General features: G+C 44.4%; 1 protein-coding gene across 2 annotated transcripts in view; it reads left to right on the forward strand.

The window, feature by feature from the left end:
• HSPG2 (heparan sulfate proteoglycan 2) overlaps positions 1-18,842 on the forward strand; it is a 948,088-nt gene that overhangs the window by 455,836 nt on the left and 473,410 nt on the right. For both annotated transcript variants that reach the window (XM_078642606.1, XM_078642605.1), the window contains one exon: positions 6,465-6,514. In XM_078642606.1, the coding sequence (XP_078498732.1) occupies positions 6,465-6,514 (50 nt within the window). The remainder of the gene's footprint in view (positions 1-6,464; positions 6,515-18,842) is intronic.

Consider the following 18,842-nt stretch of genomic DNA (forward strand, 5'->3'; position numbering starts at 1 on the left):
CGTGCTTTAGGGATTGACCAGAACTGCTCAACTTCAGTTTTCTTCTGCAAGTTGTTAATGTATTCCAGGCCAATGCTACTAGCACACAGTATCTATACCACCATGCTGGTTAAGACAGTAAACTTTACCAATCCACTAGATGTTAATAAATGGACATTAACAATCTCTGTTTTTATGTATCACTTGAGACCATGTTGTTGCTATTTCTTGGTACGCTAAGGAAAATTGGTCTTACTAAATTCAACAGAGCTCCTTTTAATCTGGCCTATGAAGGAATGTGTTGGTGATGCATCTGTACTGTTTCATTAACTAAATAGTTAAAACTCACAGTAGTTAGGTTAATCAGCTTAACACCCACACATGCTAAAATAATTGTACAAACAAAACTATGTTTTAGTGTTTATTCACATCGCAGCCTTTAGCAACAGAGCAGTTCTTTTTTGAAAATGTAATTCACTTTGATATGCAGGTTTAGAAGGTTCCATGTATTTGTCTCCTGACTAATAAGTACTAATGGTTTTATCTCAGGAAATTAATCTCACGGTAGTTCATTAGCTACTCAAGCAATGCCCCCCAAACAAGGGGTGAGCTTGTAGAAAGAAATGGGCCCCTTTTCTTGACCGGTTTCCTAATGTCAGTGTGGCTCTGTTTGTCTTTGGGCAAGGTTGTCTTATGCATGGTTGAGCTGGTCACCTTTGATTTGCTTGTAGATATATTGTTTGTCCTGGGGTAGAGCTTCTGGTAAACAAGACCTCCTCCTCAATCAGAAGATTCTTGGAAAGTTCGCTAGCAGTACATCTTTAAAAATTGTAATCTCCATGTGGCAATATATTGGGAAATAATTTTGTTAAGTCCCGAACAATCATAATTCGGTGGGACACTGGTATTATAACATCCTTTTACAATGAAATATGTGATGTTTAATTCAGTTGAGTACTTGGACATGCAAGGATGGTACTGCTGTGTGAAGTTCCTTTAAATCGTAGTCCATAATTTTCCTTTATTTAGCATAGAAATCTGTCCTTTGGGACTTTAGAGACGAGATGTCAATCTCTCTCTCTAGCTCTAGGCCATTAGTACCTCAAATTGAGTTTGAATACTTGTAGGTACAGGTGTGACAAAAATACAACCTGTAATTTTGGTTTTGTGCCAATACTGTATGTTGAAGTTTGTCCAGTGCTGCTATTTGCAGTTCTCTTTATTTGGAGCCTAAAGATCTAAAGTTGATTCATATGATTTTTGAAAACATTGGGAGATATTCACAGATCATTGCTTCCAGTTAGTTGCAGTTTTCGGTTGATTATTAGAGACGTGGTTTCTAGACTACTTAGCTACCTATCCACCCATAGGCATTCTGGAACAACATTTGCAGACTGACCTAGAGTTGGTAAGAAGCTCTGTGAGAGGTGGACAGTAGAATTTAATTCCGTTAAAATCCTAGAAAGTGCAGACTGAGGATGGGAGGGGAGCTGCATATCTCAACTTCAAAGTGAAAAGGAGACATATGAATTCTTCAATTGCTGTCCCTTACCCTAGGTTGTCAGAAGCTCTTGAAGGTGCTATTTTATACATTCAAAGCATTGTTTGAAAGCTTGTAGTCATAGCCACATGGCATTGTCACTAGACAGCTGTCAAATTCACAGTTGTTGGATGTTTAGTTTATCAATTACGTTTTTGTGATTACTCTTCTGTTTTTGTAAATATGTCTGCTTGTGTAGTTTCTAGGTTTATGTCAAATGGTGCTTGGCTGTGGTATCTGCTTTGTGATTTCATGTTGGGTTGGCTTCTAGGTCAGGAGTGGGATAGTAGGAATTCCTGTAGCATAGTTCAGAGGCATGAATATCTATGCATTGTTAGACCTATTTAGTTCAAAGTTATACACATGCCACTGAGAAATTAGATGTACTGTTAGCTCTTGATTATATTATCGTGCTCACATTTCATTTTTTAAAACTTTCATAAGCCTAGTCTGCCTCCTCATCCCACTTTTCTGTTTAGTCCGTCCTCTTTTTCCCGGTTTTTGGTCAATCTGCCATTCACCAATTGAGGTGCCTAACAATAGGCATGCTTCAAGCTGCTTTCACGGTATATGGACCTGGGAGGCTGGATAGTGGCATTGTATGGTGGCGTTGGACTTGCAGGACGCATATTTTCACCTTCCCGTCTTGCCATGAACAGGCTTTTATCTGCGGTTCACGGTTGGTCACCAGCACTATCAGTTTGCTGTACTCCCTTTTGGCTTTACCAGCTCCACTCTGGTGTTCACCAAGGTGATGGCAGTGGTTGCAGTACATTTACGGAGATCAAGTGTGCCAGATTTCCCTATCATGATGACTGATTGTTAAAAGTGGGCTCACCCCAGGCTGTCACCATCTTCAGACTACAGCGAGCTTGCTGCATTTGCTGGGGTTCACTATCAACATACTGAATTCATACCCGACTCCCTCTCAGACGCTCCCTTCCATCTGCGCTGTTCTGGACACAGTGCAGTTTTGGGCCTATCCTGCTGAACAGTGGATCCAGGATATTCAGGTTATCATACCCATGATTCAGCCTCTATCCTGGGTTTTGGCGAGACAGACTCTGAGGCTTCAGGGCCTAATGGCGTCCTGCTTCCTACTGGTGACACATGGCCGTTGGCATATGTGGGTTCTGCAGTGGAACCAGAAGTTCCAGTGAGCGTAGCATCAGGTAAATCTTTGTCATCTGCAGGGGTGGTTAACGAATCATGATTGGGTCATCGGCAGACCCTTCTCCCTTCCCCAACCAGATCTGTAAGTGGTGACAGTGGCACTCCTGTGATGGGGCGGCCATATGGGAGAGGTGGAGATCAGAGGCCTCTGGTCTCCGGCAGAATCTGGACTCTACATCAACCTGCTGGAGCTCTGGGCAATCCAGCTGTCATTCAAAGCCTTTCTACCCTCCATCAAAGGAAGGCTAGTGCAGGTGTTTATGGGCAACACCATGTGGAACTGCATCAAGCGGGGGGGGGGGTTGTGGACCCTTTGTCATGTTGCTGGACATGACTGGAACGTCAGGGCATATCACTGGTGGCTCAACACCTGGTGCGTTCCTTGGTGCAAGGTCTCTTTCAACATTGTGGAGAGTCTTGGTTACATCTGTATGCCACTGTTGAGAATGCTTAATGTCAGCAGTTCTATGCGCTGGAGTTTCCAAGTCAGCTCTCACTCGGAGAAGCTTCTCGTCTAGAGTCGAGCTCATGCCTCCTGTACGCTTCTCCTCCCATACCACTCCTGCCCTGAGTTGTCAAGAAGATCAGGAATGACCGGGCTCAAGTTATACTGGACTCAGCATGTAGAGTTTGGGGTCCTGAGCTGGGGAGCATGGCCAAAGGTCCTCCGATCAGGCTGCCCCTTCGGGAGGATCTTCTGTTGCAGCAGCAGGGGAGGGTTCTCCACCCAAACCTTTTTATACACCGCCTTCTTGAGTGGAGATTGACCAGTGACAGTTGACAGCCTTAGACCTTCTGCCCGAAGTATGTGATGTTATTCTTGGAGCCATGCGTCCCTCCACCAGAACAGTATATGCCTGCTATTTGGGCTAGTTTGTGGCATTGTGTGCTGAAAAAGTTGGCCCCCTTTCTACCTTACTTTCTCAGGTTCTTCCCTTTATTCTTTCTTTTGCCCTGCAGGGCTCTGCTCTGGGCACTTTAAAGGGTAATCTTTGTGCTATCTCAGCCTCTCTACGGTTGTCTGACCATCCATCCATCTTCACATCACATATTGTACACAGGTTCTTGAAAGATTTACAACATATATTTCCCCCTTCTCCCTTTGTCATGCCTCAGTTGGACTTTAATCTTATCCTGACATTCCTGATGTGCACTCTCTTTGAGCCCTTGCACAACTGTCCTCTCAGGCTCCTTAAGACTGCCTTCCTGGTGACAAGAACATCTGCCTGGAGGGTCCGTGCGCATCATGCTTTGTCATCCAAGCCTCCATACCTGAATCTACCCAGAGAAACTGTTTCTACGGACAAGAGCTTCCTTTCTGTCGAAAGTCTTCACTCCCTTCCATGTAGGGCAGTCCATCACTCTGCCTACTTTTATGCTCCACCGCATCCCTCTACAGAAGAGGAGTGACTTCACCAACTGGACCCAAAAAGAACATTGCCATTCTACCTTAACCACATGAAAGAGTTCTGGGTGGACGATCAACTCTTCATGGGGTGTGTCAGAGTGAAGAAGTGGAAGGCTGTGCAGGGTGGACCATCTCCCGATGGATCATTCTCTGCATTAAAATCCTCTACGCATTGGCCAAGAAACAGCCCCCTCAGAGCTTGCATTCTCATTTCACCAGAGCCAAGGCTACGTTCACTGCGTTAGCAGCGGCAGTCTTGGTCATCTGGCAGGCAGTAACGTGGACATCCTTACACATGTTCACAAATCATTACTGGCCGGACATTTAGGTCCGTCGGGATAGGTACTTTGCCCGATCAGTCCTGCAGGACTGTTTGGTATGAAACTGTTTTGCAGACCCACACCTCTGAGGAGGGTTTGCTTAGGTATCTATTTCAAGGTAAGGATTCCTAGCTGTCTCCTGTCAGATGAACAAGTTACTTACCTTTGGTAACCTCTTATCTGGTATAGACTCTATCTAGCCGCAAATTCCTTACCGGCGCTCCCATCTTCCCTGCTCTGTGAACATATTTCTAGGGACAGGGCTTTCCCCTTTCAGCGCCCTAATTTTTAACACCATTGGTCACTGTTCATGGCTTTGCGCTCCTAGCACGGAAATTTGCGAAAAGTAATGGACGTCAGCATGCTGGGGTGGCATCTATATAGGCATCACACACGTTTCATCTGGCACGGATGACACTGATGGTGCCATGCGGAGAAATGTGATGCCACCTACTGGCGCGCAGGGGTACTGCTCACAATTTTCTGTATCCATTGTGACGCCTGAGGATAATTCTAAGGTAAGGAATCTGCAGCTCGAAAGTCTCTACCAGATAAGATGTTACCAAAGGTGAGGAACTTGTCCGTCTAGGAACTTGATTCTCTCCTGTGGTCCTGCTGATTCTTCTTGGTGGCCTCACTAACTTGATGGCTTCATGGACGTCAATTTACCAGAATGCTATTGATGGCCAGTGGCGTCGCTCCACTGCTTTTAAGCAGTGCGAGGAAGAAGCATAAAATGATAATAACTTCAAGTTATCGTTTTATGCTTCGTGCTGCTTTGCGGGCAGTTGGGCGGGGCTGCTTCCCATTCCTAAGTGCACAAAGACTGTTTGGTCAGCCCTCTCAGTCCGCCAAACCAGTCTTGCGCACTTTCCCTGTTCTCCATGCAGGCTGCATTACAGCCTGCATGGAGAACATACCCAGGCCCCCATTCCCTGATTTGGCGTCAAACCAGGATGCTCAAAACCAATCACAATGCTGCATTGCAGCGTTGTGATTGGTCAGTCGGGCCAGCTGTGCTTCCATCAGAGGCGGAGAAGAGGAGAAGCGGAGAAGCAGGTCCTGGCACAAAGGTAAGTTGATTTATTTAGTTTTTTAATGTCTTTTAAAAAAAATATGTGCAGCCCAAACCCCCCACCCGTCCAGCCCGCCTCTCCACCTGCGAGCCATGCCTGCCGCCACTGTTGGTAGCAGAAGCAGCATCACACATCTTTTGACACTCAGATGACATCAGTGTTGATCACCTGTCACACCCTTAGTCCATCAGCAGTCTCCTTACAGCTGAGTAGGCAGGGCAAGTCATGGAAACTACATGTAGTAAATGGAGCTCTACAAGTCTGTTCGCGTCATTCTTTCTGTTACATTCTTGACCCATGAGAGTGATGGTAACAAAGTCCACTATCAGGGGTCCTAAGAAGAAAGCCAGACTGAGCATGTCTTTTTTAACTGAGATCTATGAATAGCTTTCCTGCAAGCTCTACATAGTTGCTAACACCTCAGACTTCTAAACATGTGATTCCCTGTGGGTCAGTGTTTTCCTCTGTTGCATGCCAGGTAGTCTTCCTCTACAATGTATTTCTGTTTGCCACTACGACCCTGCGCTATCAAGCTTTGTTTTTTCCATTTACACTCTTTAAATCCATGGCTTAAGGGATCAGATAACTTCCTGACTTACTGGCCTTTGGCAGATTTCCTTTTCCCTCAGGCACCAAACTATGAAATTTGGTGGGACAAGGCTCCCCTTGATTATTAATTATTTTTCTGAGGCTGTTTTTCTTGCGTTCCAAAACAACATCTGTTGAACTATGGATCAGCTACAAAGTGTAATTTGAGATTTTATTATGATGGCAGAATAGGAGATCCAGCTATCTCACCAAAGTATTGGCATGTTTGTACTCTTGGGGTCTGCAGATTTTCCTGGCTGTGTCTTGGAAGCGTTTCCTGTCTTGCTTGTAATTTGTAGAGCCATGTTCTTTTTGTAGGTGTGGTGGTGGTAAGAGTCTTGATGTGTACAGTTTCTGACCTCGTGTGTTTTTATTCACAGGTGTGCACCAGGCTATGTCGGTGATCCTTCCCGTGGACAAGTCTGCACACGTAAGATTTTCAATGTATTTGACCACTGTCTTTGTATAAAGCTCTGCTCAAAATGTTTGTTTTTTGTGCAGGCTTGTGGTATATTAAGGGTCACCAGAATGCTGTTGTCTGGCTCTTCTCACCCAGGGGGAATTGCAGCCATCTTCTGCTGTGGCTCTGAAATGCTTCTATAATATTCTAAACAAAGATTGCTTGTTGTTGATGCATGTCCCTCCAGTGCACTACTATGCTCTCCATTTCTTTGGGCCCCTCATCCCTCATTTGTGTTCTTGCAGCATAGACTGATTAGTGGAAACTTCTTTACTGGTAAAGCAGTTTAGTTACACCCAGGATGCCATGAATCCTGGGTGTTGTCTTTTACAAGTGGGCATTAAATAACATCCATTGGCCCTTTTGGAACTACTAGTTGTAAAAGCAGACTTCCTAGTGAAGCATCAAATGTTGCAATAACTAAAACAAAACCTAACAAATCGCTATCCTAATTAGTTTAACTAAATTGATTGGAAGTTTTCAAATCCAAGTCGCTAATGCTGTTAAGAATTAGACCATATAATATTTCTTTCATAGTTGTATGTCCAATTTCCCGAACTCCAGACTAACCTCTATATCAGATAGTGATATAACATTTTTGGATAGCAGACAATAGGTCAATATTGAAGTCCAGACGCATCAAACTACTACCTCTCCCGCCAGAAATCAGTCACCTACTGCCTCTCCCTACTGAGTGTCGAATGTGAATGTGTTTTATCATAGGATCTGTAGCCCTTTTCCCTTTATTCTCAAGTCCCTTTGAAAGGTTTAGCTGGTCACTGCTTCGTTGATTAGTTTCTTCATGTTGGTTTTTCCTTCCTTTCAGTGCCCTTTTAGTATCAGGCTCCACCAGCTTTCTTAGACTTCGTGTTCTATTGAGTCATCTGGCCTTACTTTGAAACCCCAACCGGATGTCACTCTTGTGGAAGCTTCATAGCATGACGGGATCCTATTAAGAGGACTGTTGTCTTCTCTTTCACATCCCTTCATTGAGCCTTCGCTGAGGCTATTACAATAAGTTGCTGCCTGTGGTACCTACAAGAAACTTATTGGTGGGGCTCTGAATTATTTGTGGTGCTGGATCAAGCTGCAGCCCAAATTGCCTGTCCTGGTTTTGATAGCTTTGAGGCTGTGCATTCATCTTTGGGCTGATTTCCCAAGTGGCATTGTGACTGTTTCAACTTGACATGTTCTTAGTGCCTTAGCTTTAAGGCTACTGCCTTTGGGGCTCATGAAGACCTGGTTAGGAATCTATAGGACTGTGCAACGATAAGGGGGAGGGGTGACAAGGAGCTAAATGTAGGTCCAGTGACTCGTGCTCCTGAAAACTAGAATTGTATTTTGCAGGAGTCACAGTTCCTGTAAAAGAGAGGGAGGATGTGGGAGAGAGAGAAAACTGTAGTAGTCCTCAAATTATAGTGTCTGGGGACAGTGTGTCCTGGTCTTGCTGCTCACACACCCCGAAGGATGTCATGCTTCATCATTGGGCAGTGCTCCTCGTCGGGCTGTCGCTGCAATGCTCTATGGGTCCTCCCAAAGGGTCACTTTGTCGGACATCTTTTTGAGCTAAAACCGTAAGGGAGCGTGCGGGGGTGAGTGGCAGGGGTGTCCTAATGTAAGGTTAAAAGATGGCTGAAGGAGTAGCCGGCGACTTTAATATAAAGTAACCCCTCTGTCATCAGTAAAAAACCAAAAGGCAGGGCTGCCAGAGGGGCATAATGGCCCTTTGTAGCTAGACAAAACGCATATTCCTAGTTGGCATGTTGAAGGTCCGAATGTTTCGCGCAATAGACGGTCTCAGGAGGAGATCCCATGTGCTTCTTCAGGACCAAGGTTAATATGCAGTGAGTGCTAGTGTAGTGTAGCGGCCTATCAATATAGATGTAGTACCACTAGTAAGGAGGCATAATAATCCAAATAAAATGGGAAATTATCCCCATGAGATGCGGCTGAGAGGGTCCTCGAGATAGTTCTCGTAGGGAATGGAGGTCTGATAACCTACCCGACCTCGAGCCGTCTTGGAAAACTAGAATTGTATTTTGCGGAAGTCACAATTCCCGTAAAACGGTGACTCCCGCAAAATACAGATATAGGACTGCATCATCCAGCAACCTTGTCTTCCCTCTTCATGGATGAGGACAGCTTTATAGAGGAGGAATTGGCACCTGATTGTTTGCTTAAATGAAAGTTATTGCTCTGACACTGGCTCCAGTGGGTGTGGCACTTTGCACAATGTACCAGGGATGGTGGAGCTCTGCACATTGTTCGTGGTTCTAGTTTTCTATTTATTCCCTGTAAGGTTAAAAGGTAATTTAAAGGGTTTCATCCACCTGGGTTAGGGCAAGTAAGAATTTCTGAAGGCACGTTCTAGTCCAAGTAGGAGTTTCCTATGTCATGGCTAACAACACAGAATCATTCTTATCATGTCCCCTGCTCTGATGGAAGTTCTGTTTGTGTCTTGTCTTATTTTTGCACAGTGATGACCTCTCCCACCGCTGTGTCCCTTTGAAGGAATTCTGGACTTACTGAAACACCTCATGGTTTGCAATGTTGGTTCCGAGTAATCTCCAGTTGTTCTGATGTAAAGCCTTATTACTCTTTCTGTAATGTCTTTCCACTCCCTTGACAGTGCTGTGATAGTCATGTCTGACATTGACCTGGGCATGCTTGTGTACCATTCCGGGCAGCGTTAGTGACATCTAGGGATACCCAACAATCCGCAACTGCCAGACCTGTTCATACATTGTGGAAAGGTGTTGCCCTCCATGGTCATATTTGAGGCAAATGAGGTCAGTAGCTTGTTCAGATGTATGGGGGCGCCAAACTCTGTGCCAGAGTACAAAGATATTGACCATCTGTAGATTGACCAAAGGCATCAGAAAAGCCTTTCCCTCCCTTGTGCAGATGTATGTACAAAGCTTTCCCTCAACCCCTTCCTTCCTTCCTTTACATATGCTTGGTATTAAATGATTGGTAAGCCCAGTATTAAGCCAGTGAAATATCCGAAGGCTTTACCTTCTGAGTTCTGTGCTTGAGCCTTCCCTCAGCTACAACTGGTGCATTGATACCCATAAAATAAAACTTTTGTCCACTACATTTGTAAACAAGTGCGATGCTGCTAAACCAGGGCCTCGTCACTGGTTCAAATCAAATAAGCTTTATTCGGTTCATTTTGTTTAAACCATAAAAGCAGCAAAATAAAAATACATACATGTATAATTGACTCAACAGAACATATACGGAATACAAAGAGTCCAACTATTGAAACAACTAAAAATCAATTTGACAGTGTACGTGCAAAATCAGAAAGGGTAGATGGATTAGTGGGACTAAATACTTTGGAGCCCCTTTCACCAGGAATTGTGGTCCAATGTCAATTGCGTTTTGGGAAGATTGAATCGAGGGCCAGGATAGAAATCATGCAGGTCCCAGATGGAAATGGGGCCATCTCCCACTTTGGGCAGAGAAAATCGCAAGTAGGGGACGATGTTCACTCTCTTGAATTTAATTAAAATCAAGTCGCCCGGGATGTCTTTGGGTGACGTGCCTAGCCACCCCACCCTCCTAACACTCAAGATTCCACCATCCAGTCCAGATGGCAATGGTCTGTTATGTTGTAGCCAGGACATGGTTTTGTGTAACAAGTCTTGGTGGGTTTCCAATTTACTCTGCCTGGGTGCTGGGACCCCGGAGAGAACAGCCACATAGGGGGCGGCTTCCGGTGGTAAATTAATCCGGGGTGCTGACCTGGGAACTCTAAGAGGTACAGGTACAGAGTTAAGGGTAATACTCCGGCTTCTTCGATTGGGTATCGGCATTAAAGGTTCAAGAGTTTGCGCTTTCGTACTTGACATACGTGTCATGGGCTTAAGCTTTTCATTTTTACTGGGGAAGATGGGGTGGGTGGGTGTAGCATTATTTTCAGTTGGGGTGTAGGTCCTTGATACTGTTTTTTCGATAATGGTCAGCCTGTCTCCCAGGGCGTCGATTTTTGTAACCAAGGGTGTTAAAGCAGATACTAAAAGTTGCTCTATCTGGGCCAGTAAGGTCAAATGAAGAGGTGATACAAAGTCTGGTATTATATTCACAGTCTCAACCGGCAAATTTAAAGGTGGATTGAAAAAAGATGATGAATGGCTCGTGCACGTTAATTTAGCGTTAGGTGATTTCCCAGTATCATTGTCTTTTTTCGCGTCAGGATCTCTACTCACTATGGGGGGGGTAGACACATCCTGGGCGTAATTCGTACCACACATGGCATTCAACTCCTCCCAGATAGACATGTTGAGAGGAAAACAATGAAAGACAGTTCAACGACAAGGATTAATGAAAGACAACCCAATACCTCCACCTTCGTTGGGGCCAAGTGGGGGGGCCCGTCCCGGCCTCCTCGTGCCTCTGAGGGCCACAGAGGGCCCGACCTTTGCCCGGGCTTGTCCCGCGACGTGGGTGTTGAGACCCTTTTTGTGCGCCTCCTGGCGCGGAAATGGCGTGCTGCGGCTTCCGGTGCCGCTAGGGCGTCTGGGAGTTGTGGTCTGTAATGCCTCCCCCTCCGCACTGCGGCCGCTGATGGCTGTGGGCTGCGGGAGGGATGAGGACAGGAGCAAGTTCGTCGGTGACTGGCGCAATAAAGACCCCGGACAGAGTTATGCCCCCACGCTGCACTCACCAGCAAACGCCTAAATACTCCCCGCTTGGTATGAGATAAAGTTTCTCCACAGCTGGCGATATAGCTATACTGCAAGGAGTTATGGGATACGTAGTCCTCTCCACGCTATGGCCACAAAAGAGCGAATAGAGCGCTGATGTTGCAGGAGATGCTGGGAATACGCCCAATGATGGGGAAACGATGGAATAAACCAGAAAAAGTCAAGAGAAAGTTCGAAATCACAAACCGTCCCCACTTATTATCCAAGGTTTTTCACCGATTTGGAGAAAGGCAGTCACCACGGGGATTTATGGGATACGTAGTCTTCTTCACCCAAAAACCCCAAAAGACAAACTAAGCAGGTAAAATCCAACAAGAGCAGTGAAGCACCATCACGTCGGGTTTTCGCATAGAAGAAACCAGCTCAGTCTGAGTAGAGAGTGAATCAGCTGAAGCACGTCGACAAAGATGAAAGGGTCAGCAATGGCTCCCGTGTCTCAGAAGCGGGCCGCCATCACAACGGAATACCCGTGAGAGGGAGATGCAGATGCAGGAGAAACGCCACTGCTGAACGCTCGACAGCTTCCAACTACCTCCGAATGCCAGCCCGTGCCTTTCGCTGTCTGTCCAAGAGCCGCACCTCTCCAACCCGCGGACTCCAAAGTTCAGGGAGGCCGACACTGGAGCCGACACGAGAACCGCCCCAATAATGCGCTGCTACGAGCCGCCAACTTCCTCCATAAAGGGATCGAGAAAGCCGCCTTTAACCGCTTACTTTGAAAGCTGTAACGCGGGCATCAAAATGCAAAGAGACCAACACCGCAGCTGCTGCCGAACGGGACCGCCATCATCCTCGAGGTAGAAGGTAGGAGGGGCAGAGGAGTACCCTTCCAGTGAGGGTTTTGGATGTTATTTTTCCATGGTAAGTCTCCAAGTCACTGGTTGTTTTTAGCATATGATGTGAGAACATGGTCGCCTAGAGTCAAAAGGTCTGACACTCAAAATCATCCTTAAAAGAAAAATTCGATTTTTTTTTTGCACCATGTGCAGCTGTATTTATGTAAAATGTAATGTTGTATAGTGCTCCAATTCCTTCAGCGCATGTACTTTTGAAATAGATGAAGAAATAAATGTTAATGTTTTTTATTCCCAGCCTTATCCTTGATTGCCTGTAATGTGGCTTCTGCTCAACCACGTAACTTAGCTGGCATGGTTGCCAAAGTTTACTTTTTTCTGTCTGATGGACTCTAAGGGTTGTGCTTTTTGTGTTCTTTGGAATTCTATTCTTCCAAAGTGTTTGGCTCCTATGGACTACAGAATCCTCACCAGCAGGCTTTCACAAGTGTGGTTCATGACTTATTCCAGTGGTGCTTAAGGTTCCTTAGGAAAACTTTCAGATTCTTACCGCTATGTTTTACCTTCACAGTGCCCCTTTGCCTCATCCTTTCTCCTATGCTCATTTTTGTTACCATGTATTCTTATTGATCATGCACACTTACACCCAAAGGCATCCAGGAGTTAAGACAACTGGGGAAATAAGAAAGTTTGTCACATAAGCCTTCAGATGCCGACAAAACAAGGCATGTGTAATAATTTTGTTATTTTTAGGGGTGAATGTTCCAAAGAGACAGACATAGAACTTTAAAAGATCTTTCACCAAGATGTTCCTAATGATACTTGAGAATCTGGAGAAGCAACAAAGATAGTTGTAAGAGTTCTGATCTGAATATGGTGCGTAACTGAAAAAGCGATTCACTTCTGGGTGGTATTGTACAAAACCTGTGTATCAAACAGCACACCTTAAATTGAATGTTGAGTTTTACAGGGGAGCAAAGCAAAGCAAAGAAATGCCTTGCCACTGAAACGTGATCAAATATAAGTATCTTGGTTGCTAGCTGTTGCTAGCTGTAAAAGCCATGCTCTGAATAAGTTGCAGCTTCAGTTTGCGTATTCGAGTAGACAGATGTAAAGGGCTTTCTGATAGTCTAGTTAAAACCACAGGAGTACTTCGAGGAGGGCCATGTGATAGTTTTGCTAAATTACCTCCGCTTTGTGCCAAGTTGAGGTTGAAAAAGGGACGCTTTGTTTGAATGTGCAAAAACACATTTCTTTAACCTCCCCACATGTAGTAGACTTGCTGTTCTGTGCTTTTCCTACCATAGCAACTCTGATACATTTCTCAGTCACAGTTTAAAAGTTTTAGATAACCCTCTTCTTTTAATTACAATTCAATTTGCTGATATTTGTGGTGTAAATGCAGCCTTTACACACCTAGGGCATATCTTAGAAACGTTACCCAAACACAGATGACTCCTAAATTAAATCACTGCAATTCCAAGCATTGTCTGCACCCATTGATTGTGGCTGCCATATTGTTGGATGTGTTGCTAGTGCTAAATCTATTGCTTTGACCGTCTCCCTAAGTGACCCTTATCATGCCTGCAGTAAATTCTGAATCCCCAGCACTACTCACAAGGCATATTGGGCAAACTACCTTAGGTTCTTCCAGAAATTGGCACCCCACAACATGCCAGTGAGGGAACTCTTTGGATACATTCCATTATATAATTCAGCAGACTTTTAAATGCTTCAAATTTGTAGCCACATCCCCTGGAGTACAAGGTCCAAACTTCGTGAATTCACTGTATTCAAGACTGGGGGTTCAGATCATAGCATAGGTAGTAAACAATACATGTTTAAGAGGTTTCACTCTCCTATTCAGTCACTATTCATTAATTTCTCATGTATCCCCCTCAAACTCATTGTCTTGGCCTTCTCCCCCTCACGATTGGTCACAAGGCAATCCATTCTTTTATAAAAGCTATAAATGTATTAATCTTTTTGGCATCGTAGCCAATCTACAACTATTATTACTGTTTTTTGTGACCATACTATGGGATGGTGCCAGTGACCTAAACAGGCCATGCCAGTGCTCTCTTATTCTGTGTTCGTGTCAGGTCCATGCCCATCACATTGGCTTTTAGACCTTGAAGATTTAGCACACCACCTTTCTTGAACCGATCTCTCTTAAGGAGATGAGGAGGTAGATCGACCGCCCCCCACCCCTAACCTGCAGTTGAATTTTATGTTTTTATAAACTTTGGGTTGTAGCTTAGCATGATATCCCATATCCTATCTCTTTTGTGGCGTGACGGCTTAACAAGCTCACCTTTCTGATCACCCCAGTGGAGAAATTCCTAAGAAGTGCTTGACCCTTGTGATCCAGAAGTTTGGCATAAAAATCTATGGTCTCTAATTTGAATAACTTCAGCCAACTCTTACCTTTTTGCTAATCAGATCTCCTCAACCTTCCTTGTGCACATATTTGGGTCTTGTCATGATCGCAGTAGAGTACCTCTGAAATGGGTTAGTTTGGGTAATGGTTGCAAGGGGATGGTGATGCCTCTCTGGATAGGGATAGTGTTTTTTTATGAGTTTTGCCTTTTTTTGGGTGCACAGTGTGTACTTTACCGCACCATAATATTGCTCTAAAACCTATTTATTTTATCCCTTCTCTTGAGACACAAGTGCAGTACAAACCAGCTCAGCTTTGCTAATGTGACACCCCTCCTGTCTGTGTACCTTACCGTATATATCCATGGCTGTTCACTCTGCATGCTCACAACTTCAACCTGGCAGTCTTGAGCTGCCATAGAAATTGAGTTGCAGTGCATGTGATACAAGGCAGCCCTCTTACTTCACCACCCTGCTGTATTTCTGACGCAGCCCATGGGATGAGCATTAGTTCCCTCTTTTAGGGCTCGGGCCTACCGTCCCACTGCGTCAGCAGTAGGCGTGGCCCAGAGTCCTATTCTCAGGGCTTCGAAAAACGTACCTACGAATTCCAGGCTGCTCGTGCTTTTTTGTGCTTTTTTTTTGGTATGTGCAATGCTATTGGTCTTCGCGTGCCTGTGCTTTAGAAACAGAACACGCAATACGCCATAGGTGGTCGAGTAGCTCCGCCTATGGCCCATTGGTGTCTGGTACGCGCACCAGAAGGCCATATGTTTTGAATTATCGCGGCTTGACAGCCGAGATATTTCAAAACATATGCTCGCAGTGGCGCGCGCCTGGCACAACTCACGAGCTTCTTTGTTAGGTCTTGTTATCTGCTTGTTTATATAACCAGCAGATAACACATTCTTTGAGGCACAGGAGAGCCTTACACCCCCCACCCCCAACAAATTCTCAGCAACACGATATTTCAAGCATCTAAAAATACAAATAGATTTAAAAAATCAAAATCAGAAGAGTGGGCAAAATATAGTTGAATACAAAGATTTGTTTATCCACTGCCTACAAATGTATGACAAATGCCAAAATATCTATCAGCTGGTATTTAAGTTACCATCGCACTGTCAAGATAAAATGTATCTTACGGTTCTAGCACGACCATTTTGGGTGTGCCCCAAAAAATAAATAAATAAATCAGACCGCGCTGGTCACCAACTGAGCTTAAAAACAAGCCAATGAAAGAACAAGGCAAACCCCGTTAATTGGAGCAACGGTGTGACATCCAAGTAAATACCAAATGGCGCTTCAGAACACGGATGCCCATAAGCCGTGCGCACACAAGTCTGTCACATATAAAGGAAAGACACCAAACCAAAATATCTCACTGTCTGCCAAACGTCCTCAAGGCACAAAACCCGTGTGTGGAAAAAGGGAGCCTCGAAATATGGAAATACTTATTCTGTGCGCTTTTCCGTTACGTTACGTGTAGATCAGCAGCAAGGTCTACTCACGTTTGTAGTTTATCAAAATGTCCCTAGGCAGTTGAGCGCCTACTAAGGCTGTACTTCCAACATGTTAGAGGCCATCTCATTTTCTGTGTCAGCAGCATTTGATTTGTTGGTGGTAAAAGCGGTCTGCTGTATTTTATTTCTCAAAAGGTTATTTCATAAAATAACACTGGCAACGGTGAAAACGACATCATATACTATAGTATTTTGCATAAGCGCTAGCATGACACAATTTACTGCTGACCTATTCAAAGAGTGTTCATTTTTATTGTGCACGTGATGTGGCCAATATCGCCAATCAATTCAAGTACAGCAGACACAAAACAATTGACCCGATATTAAAAACACGCACTACAAGACATCAGCGCGAAATGTCTCATGTACACATATGCATAGCGGTCTCCTTCAAGACTGAGTAGAAGTAAACTGGAAATCCGTAAGGTTTGTGTAAAATGACACGGGTGCCCTGCCCACCGTGCCAGGCAGACATAACTCAAAGTCAGGCTGCATCTCTAAAAAGACAATGTTTTCTAAACATTTGCTTTTCTCGTAGGCTCGAATATTCTTACCATCAGCAGAAGAACTGCGTGCACGAGCACTTCTAAGGCAAGAAAGACCCTAAGGGTCCAGCAGCAGAGGGCACGAAGCTGCTCCTACAGTCAGCAAACCCGGACCACCATCGGTTCCGCCATTACGGCTATTCCTCATGGGTGTTTGCCTTAAGGCCGTAATGGCGGAACCGAGATACGCACGCTAAAACTAATGAGATTGTTCCCTGATGAAGGTGCAGTAAGCACCGAAATGCATTGGAATTTGTAAACAAGTATTTGGAAGATGAAGATAAAATCATGTGAATGAAAACATGCGTATGAACAGATAATCATGATGGAAGAATAAACCAAAATATTGAAAAAAACAAGGAGTATAAACATTATTTTGAAGTATGAAAGAAATGTGGGCTGAATAAAGTTCAGCTTTAATCCAGTGCCTAGGGTGACAGACCTACAAGCAGTAGAGCTGCAACCTACGGTTCTTGCCATTGCGTCATGCCCCTTCGCCTGTGATGTCATGGAACTTTGACCTGCCTTTGGTTCTGTGAGTGGTGGTTGTCATAGCGAACTGGATTGAATTCCTTCCAACATCATGGCTGAGGGTGGACTGTCTTTTTTCATCCTTGCGCATGCAATCCTATAACAAATGTACACCCAGACACCTGAAGAGGCTTCCCAGTCTACAAAGCGGCCATATCATTCTGCGTCACACTCCGAGGGCTTCTGAGATCCTTGTGACCTGGAGAGCCTCGCAGCCCACCAGAGCCTCAACTATAGAGGTAGTACATCAGCACTTTTCTGCGCAGAGTCCGCTCAACAAGTGTCGGAAAAAATGTGACTGACATCCAGGAAAGAAGAGTGGCAGGCTCGGCAATGCAGAAGATACCAAAGACAACCCAGGAGTGACCTATCCGTGGTGCAAGCTCCTGAGCTTCAGAAACCTCCTGAAAAGGCTAGCAGAACACAACTGATGTCCCGTGGCAAGGATCAGTGTCCACATTTGGATCAATGAACTGATCCTTCTTTATTTTAGTCGTCCATGCTCTCTATCGAAGATGCCTGTGGTACATTCATTAATAGATATGGCAGGGCAGAGATGTCTTTACTTCTCTTTCTTGATGGAGATCAGCAGGTAGCTAAAGGAGCAGGAAGTAAGCCAAGTCCTCACAGAGGCTCATATGCCCAATTACTATGATGTGCATGTCTGTCAGTGTTTTAGGGGGCATTTCCGTTCCAAACTCAAGCGAATAATGGATTAATGACTCATGGGTTTCTAGGTAGGATTTGTATGTCATAGCGCAAACCTAGTTATAAAGCAGTATAGCATAGACAACAATACTATTAGGAGGTGACTTGGAGGTGAAGCTAGAGCACATAACTTGGCAGGTAGGAAAAAATGAAGGGAGAAAACATGAGACTATAGCAGATTGACCAAAGGAAATAGTTAACCTGGCTCACAACAGAGGAAATGTGTTGCAGCGTAGGGTAGGAACAAGAGGAAAAGCTTTCGAGGGGGGGAGGGGGCAAGAACAGAAAATTGGGTGTGTTTAGTACAACAACTGCATTGTAGGACCTTGTGAGGGTCAGAGTTCCGTCATACAACCAAAGGTAAGTAACTTATTCTATTTCTAGATAGTTGGCATGACAGATGACGTTTATAGAGGAGGGCCAGATGAGCCTATCCCCGACTCCATGTCTTTTTGCTCCCCCCGCCAAAGCTGTTGAAGGTTGCCCTGTGGTAGGAGGCAGCACAGGAGAAAACAAATCAGACGGTTGTGCCTAGTCACACACATTGTGTCAAATAACCTTTCACTGTTAAGCTGTGATTGTGTGAGGCAATGCATGAACCTGTATGTTTGCTTCAAATGTGTGAATATGACTTTGTATATGTACACATGCATAAAGTCATATTTAAACAATTTAAGCAAATATATGTATATGTAAACTCACAGAGATACTCACACTCTTAATGATTACCCTTTACAGATGGCTCCACCAGTTTTATACAAGGCCCATTGCATGCCTTACCCTAAAAAGCACTTCCAAAGTCATCATTCTCCACGATTGCATAGAGAGAGGTTTATTTTCTATGTTAAAACTCTTCAAACAATATAGTCATTTCTTTAAAACAATTATCATTTATTGGTCACGCCAAAGCTGCTTTAAAATACTAAAAAATAACGTATTTTGAATTATTTTTACATAAAAGATTTTGAACTGCAAACAGCTGATCTGATTGTTAAAGTAGCCCATTAATAATCCACTCTTTAACCAAATACAGCCTGACTTAGAAGCAGAAATATCCTTATGTAAAACGCATTATTTAATACCAGTTGTGTGCCTCTGTTGATTTTAGC

This window comes from Lissotriton helveticus, chromosome 5_1 (assembly GCF_964261635.1).
Source record: "Lissotriton helveticus chromosome 5_1, aLisHel1.1, whole genome shotgun sequence".
Taxonomy (NCBI): domain Eukaryota; kingdom Metazoa; phylum Chordata; class Amphibia; order Caudata; family Salamandridae; genus Lissotriton; species Lissotriton helveticus.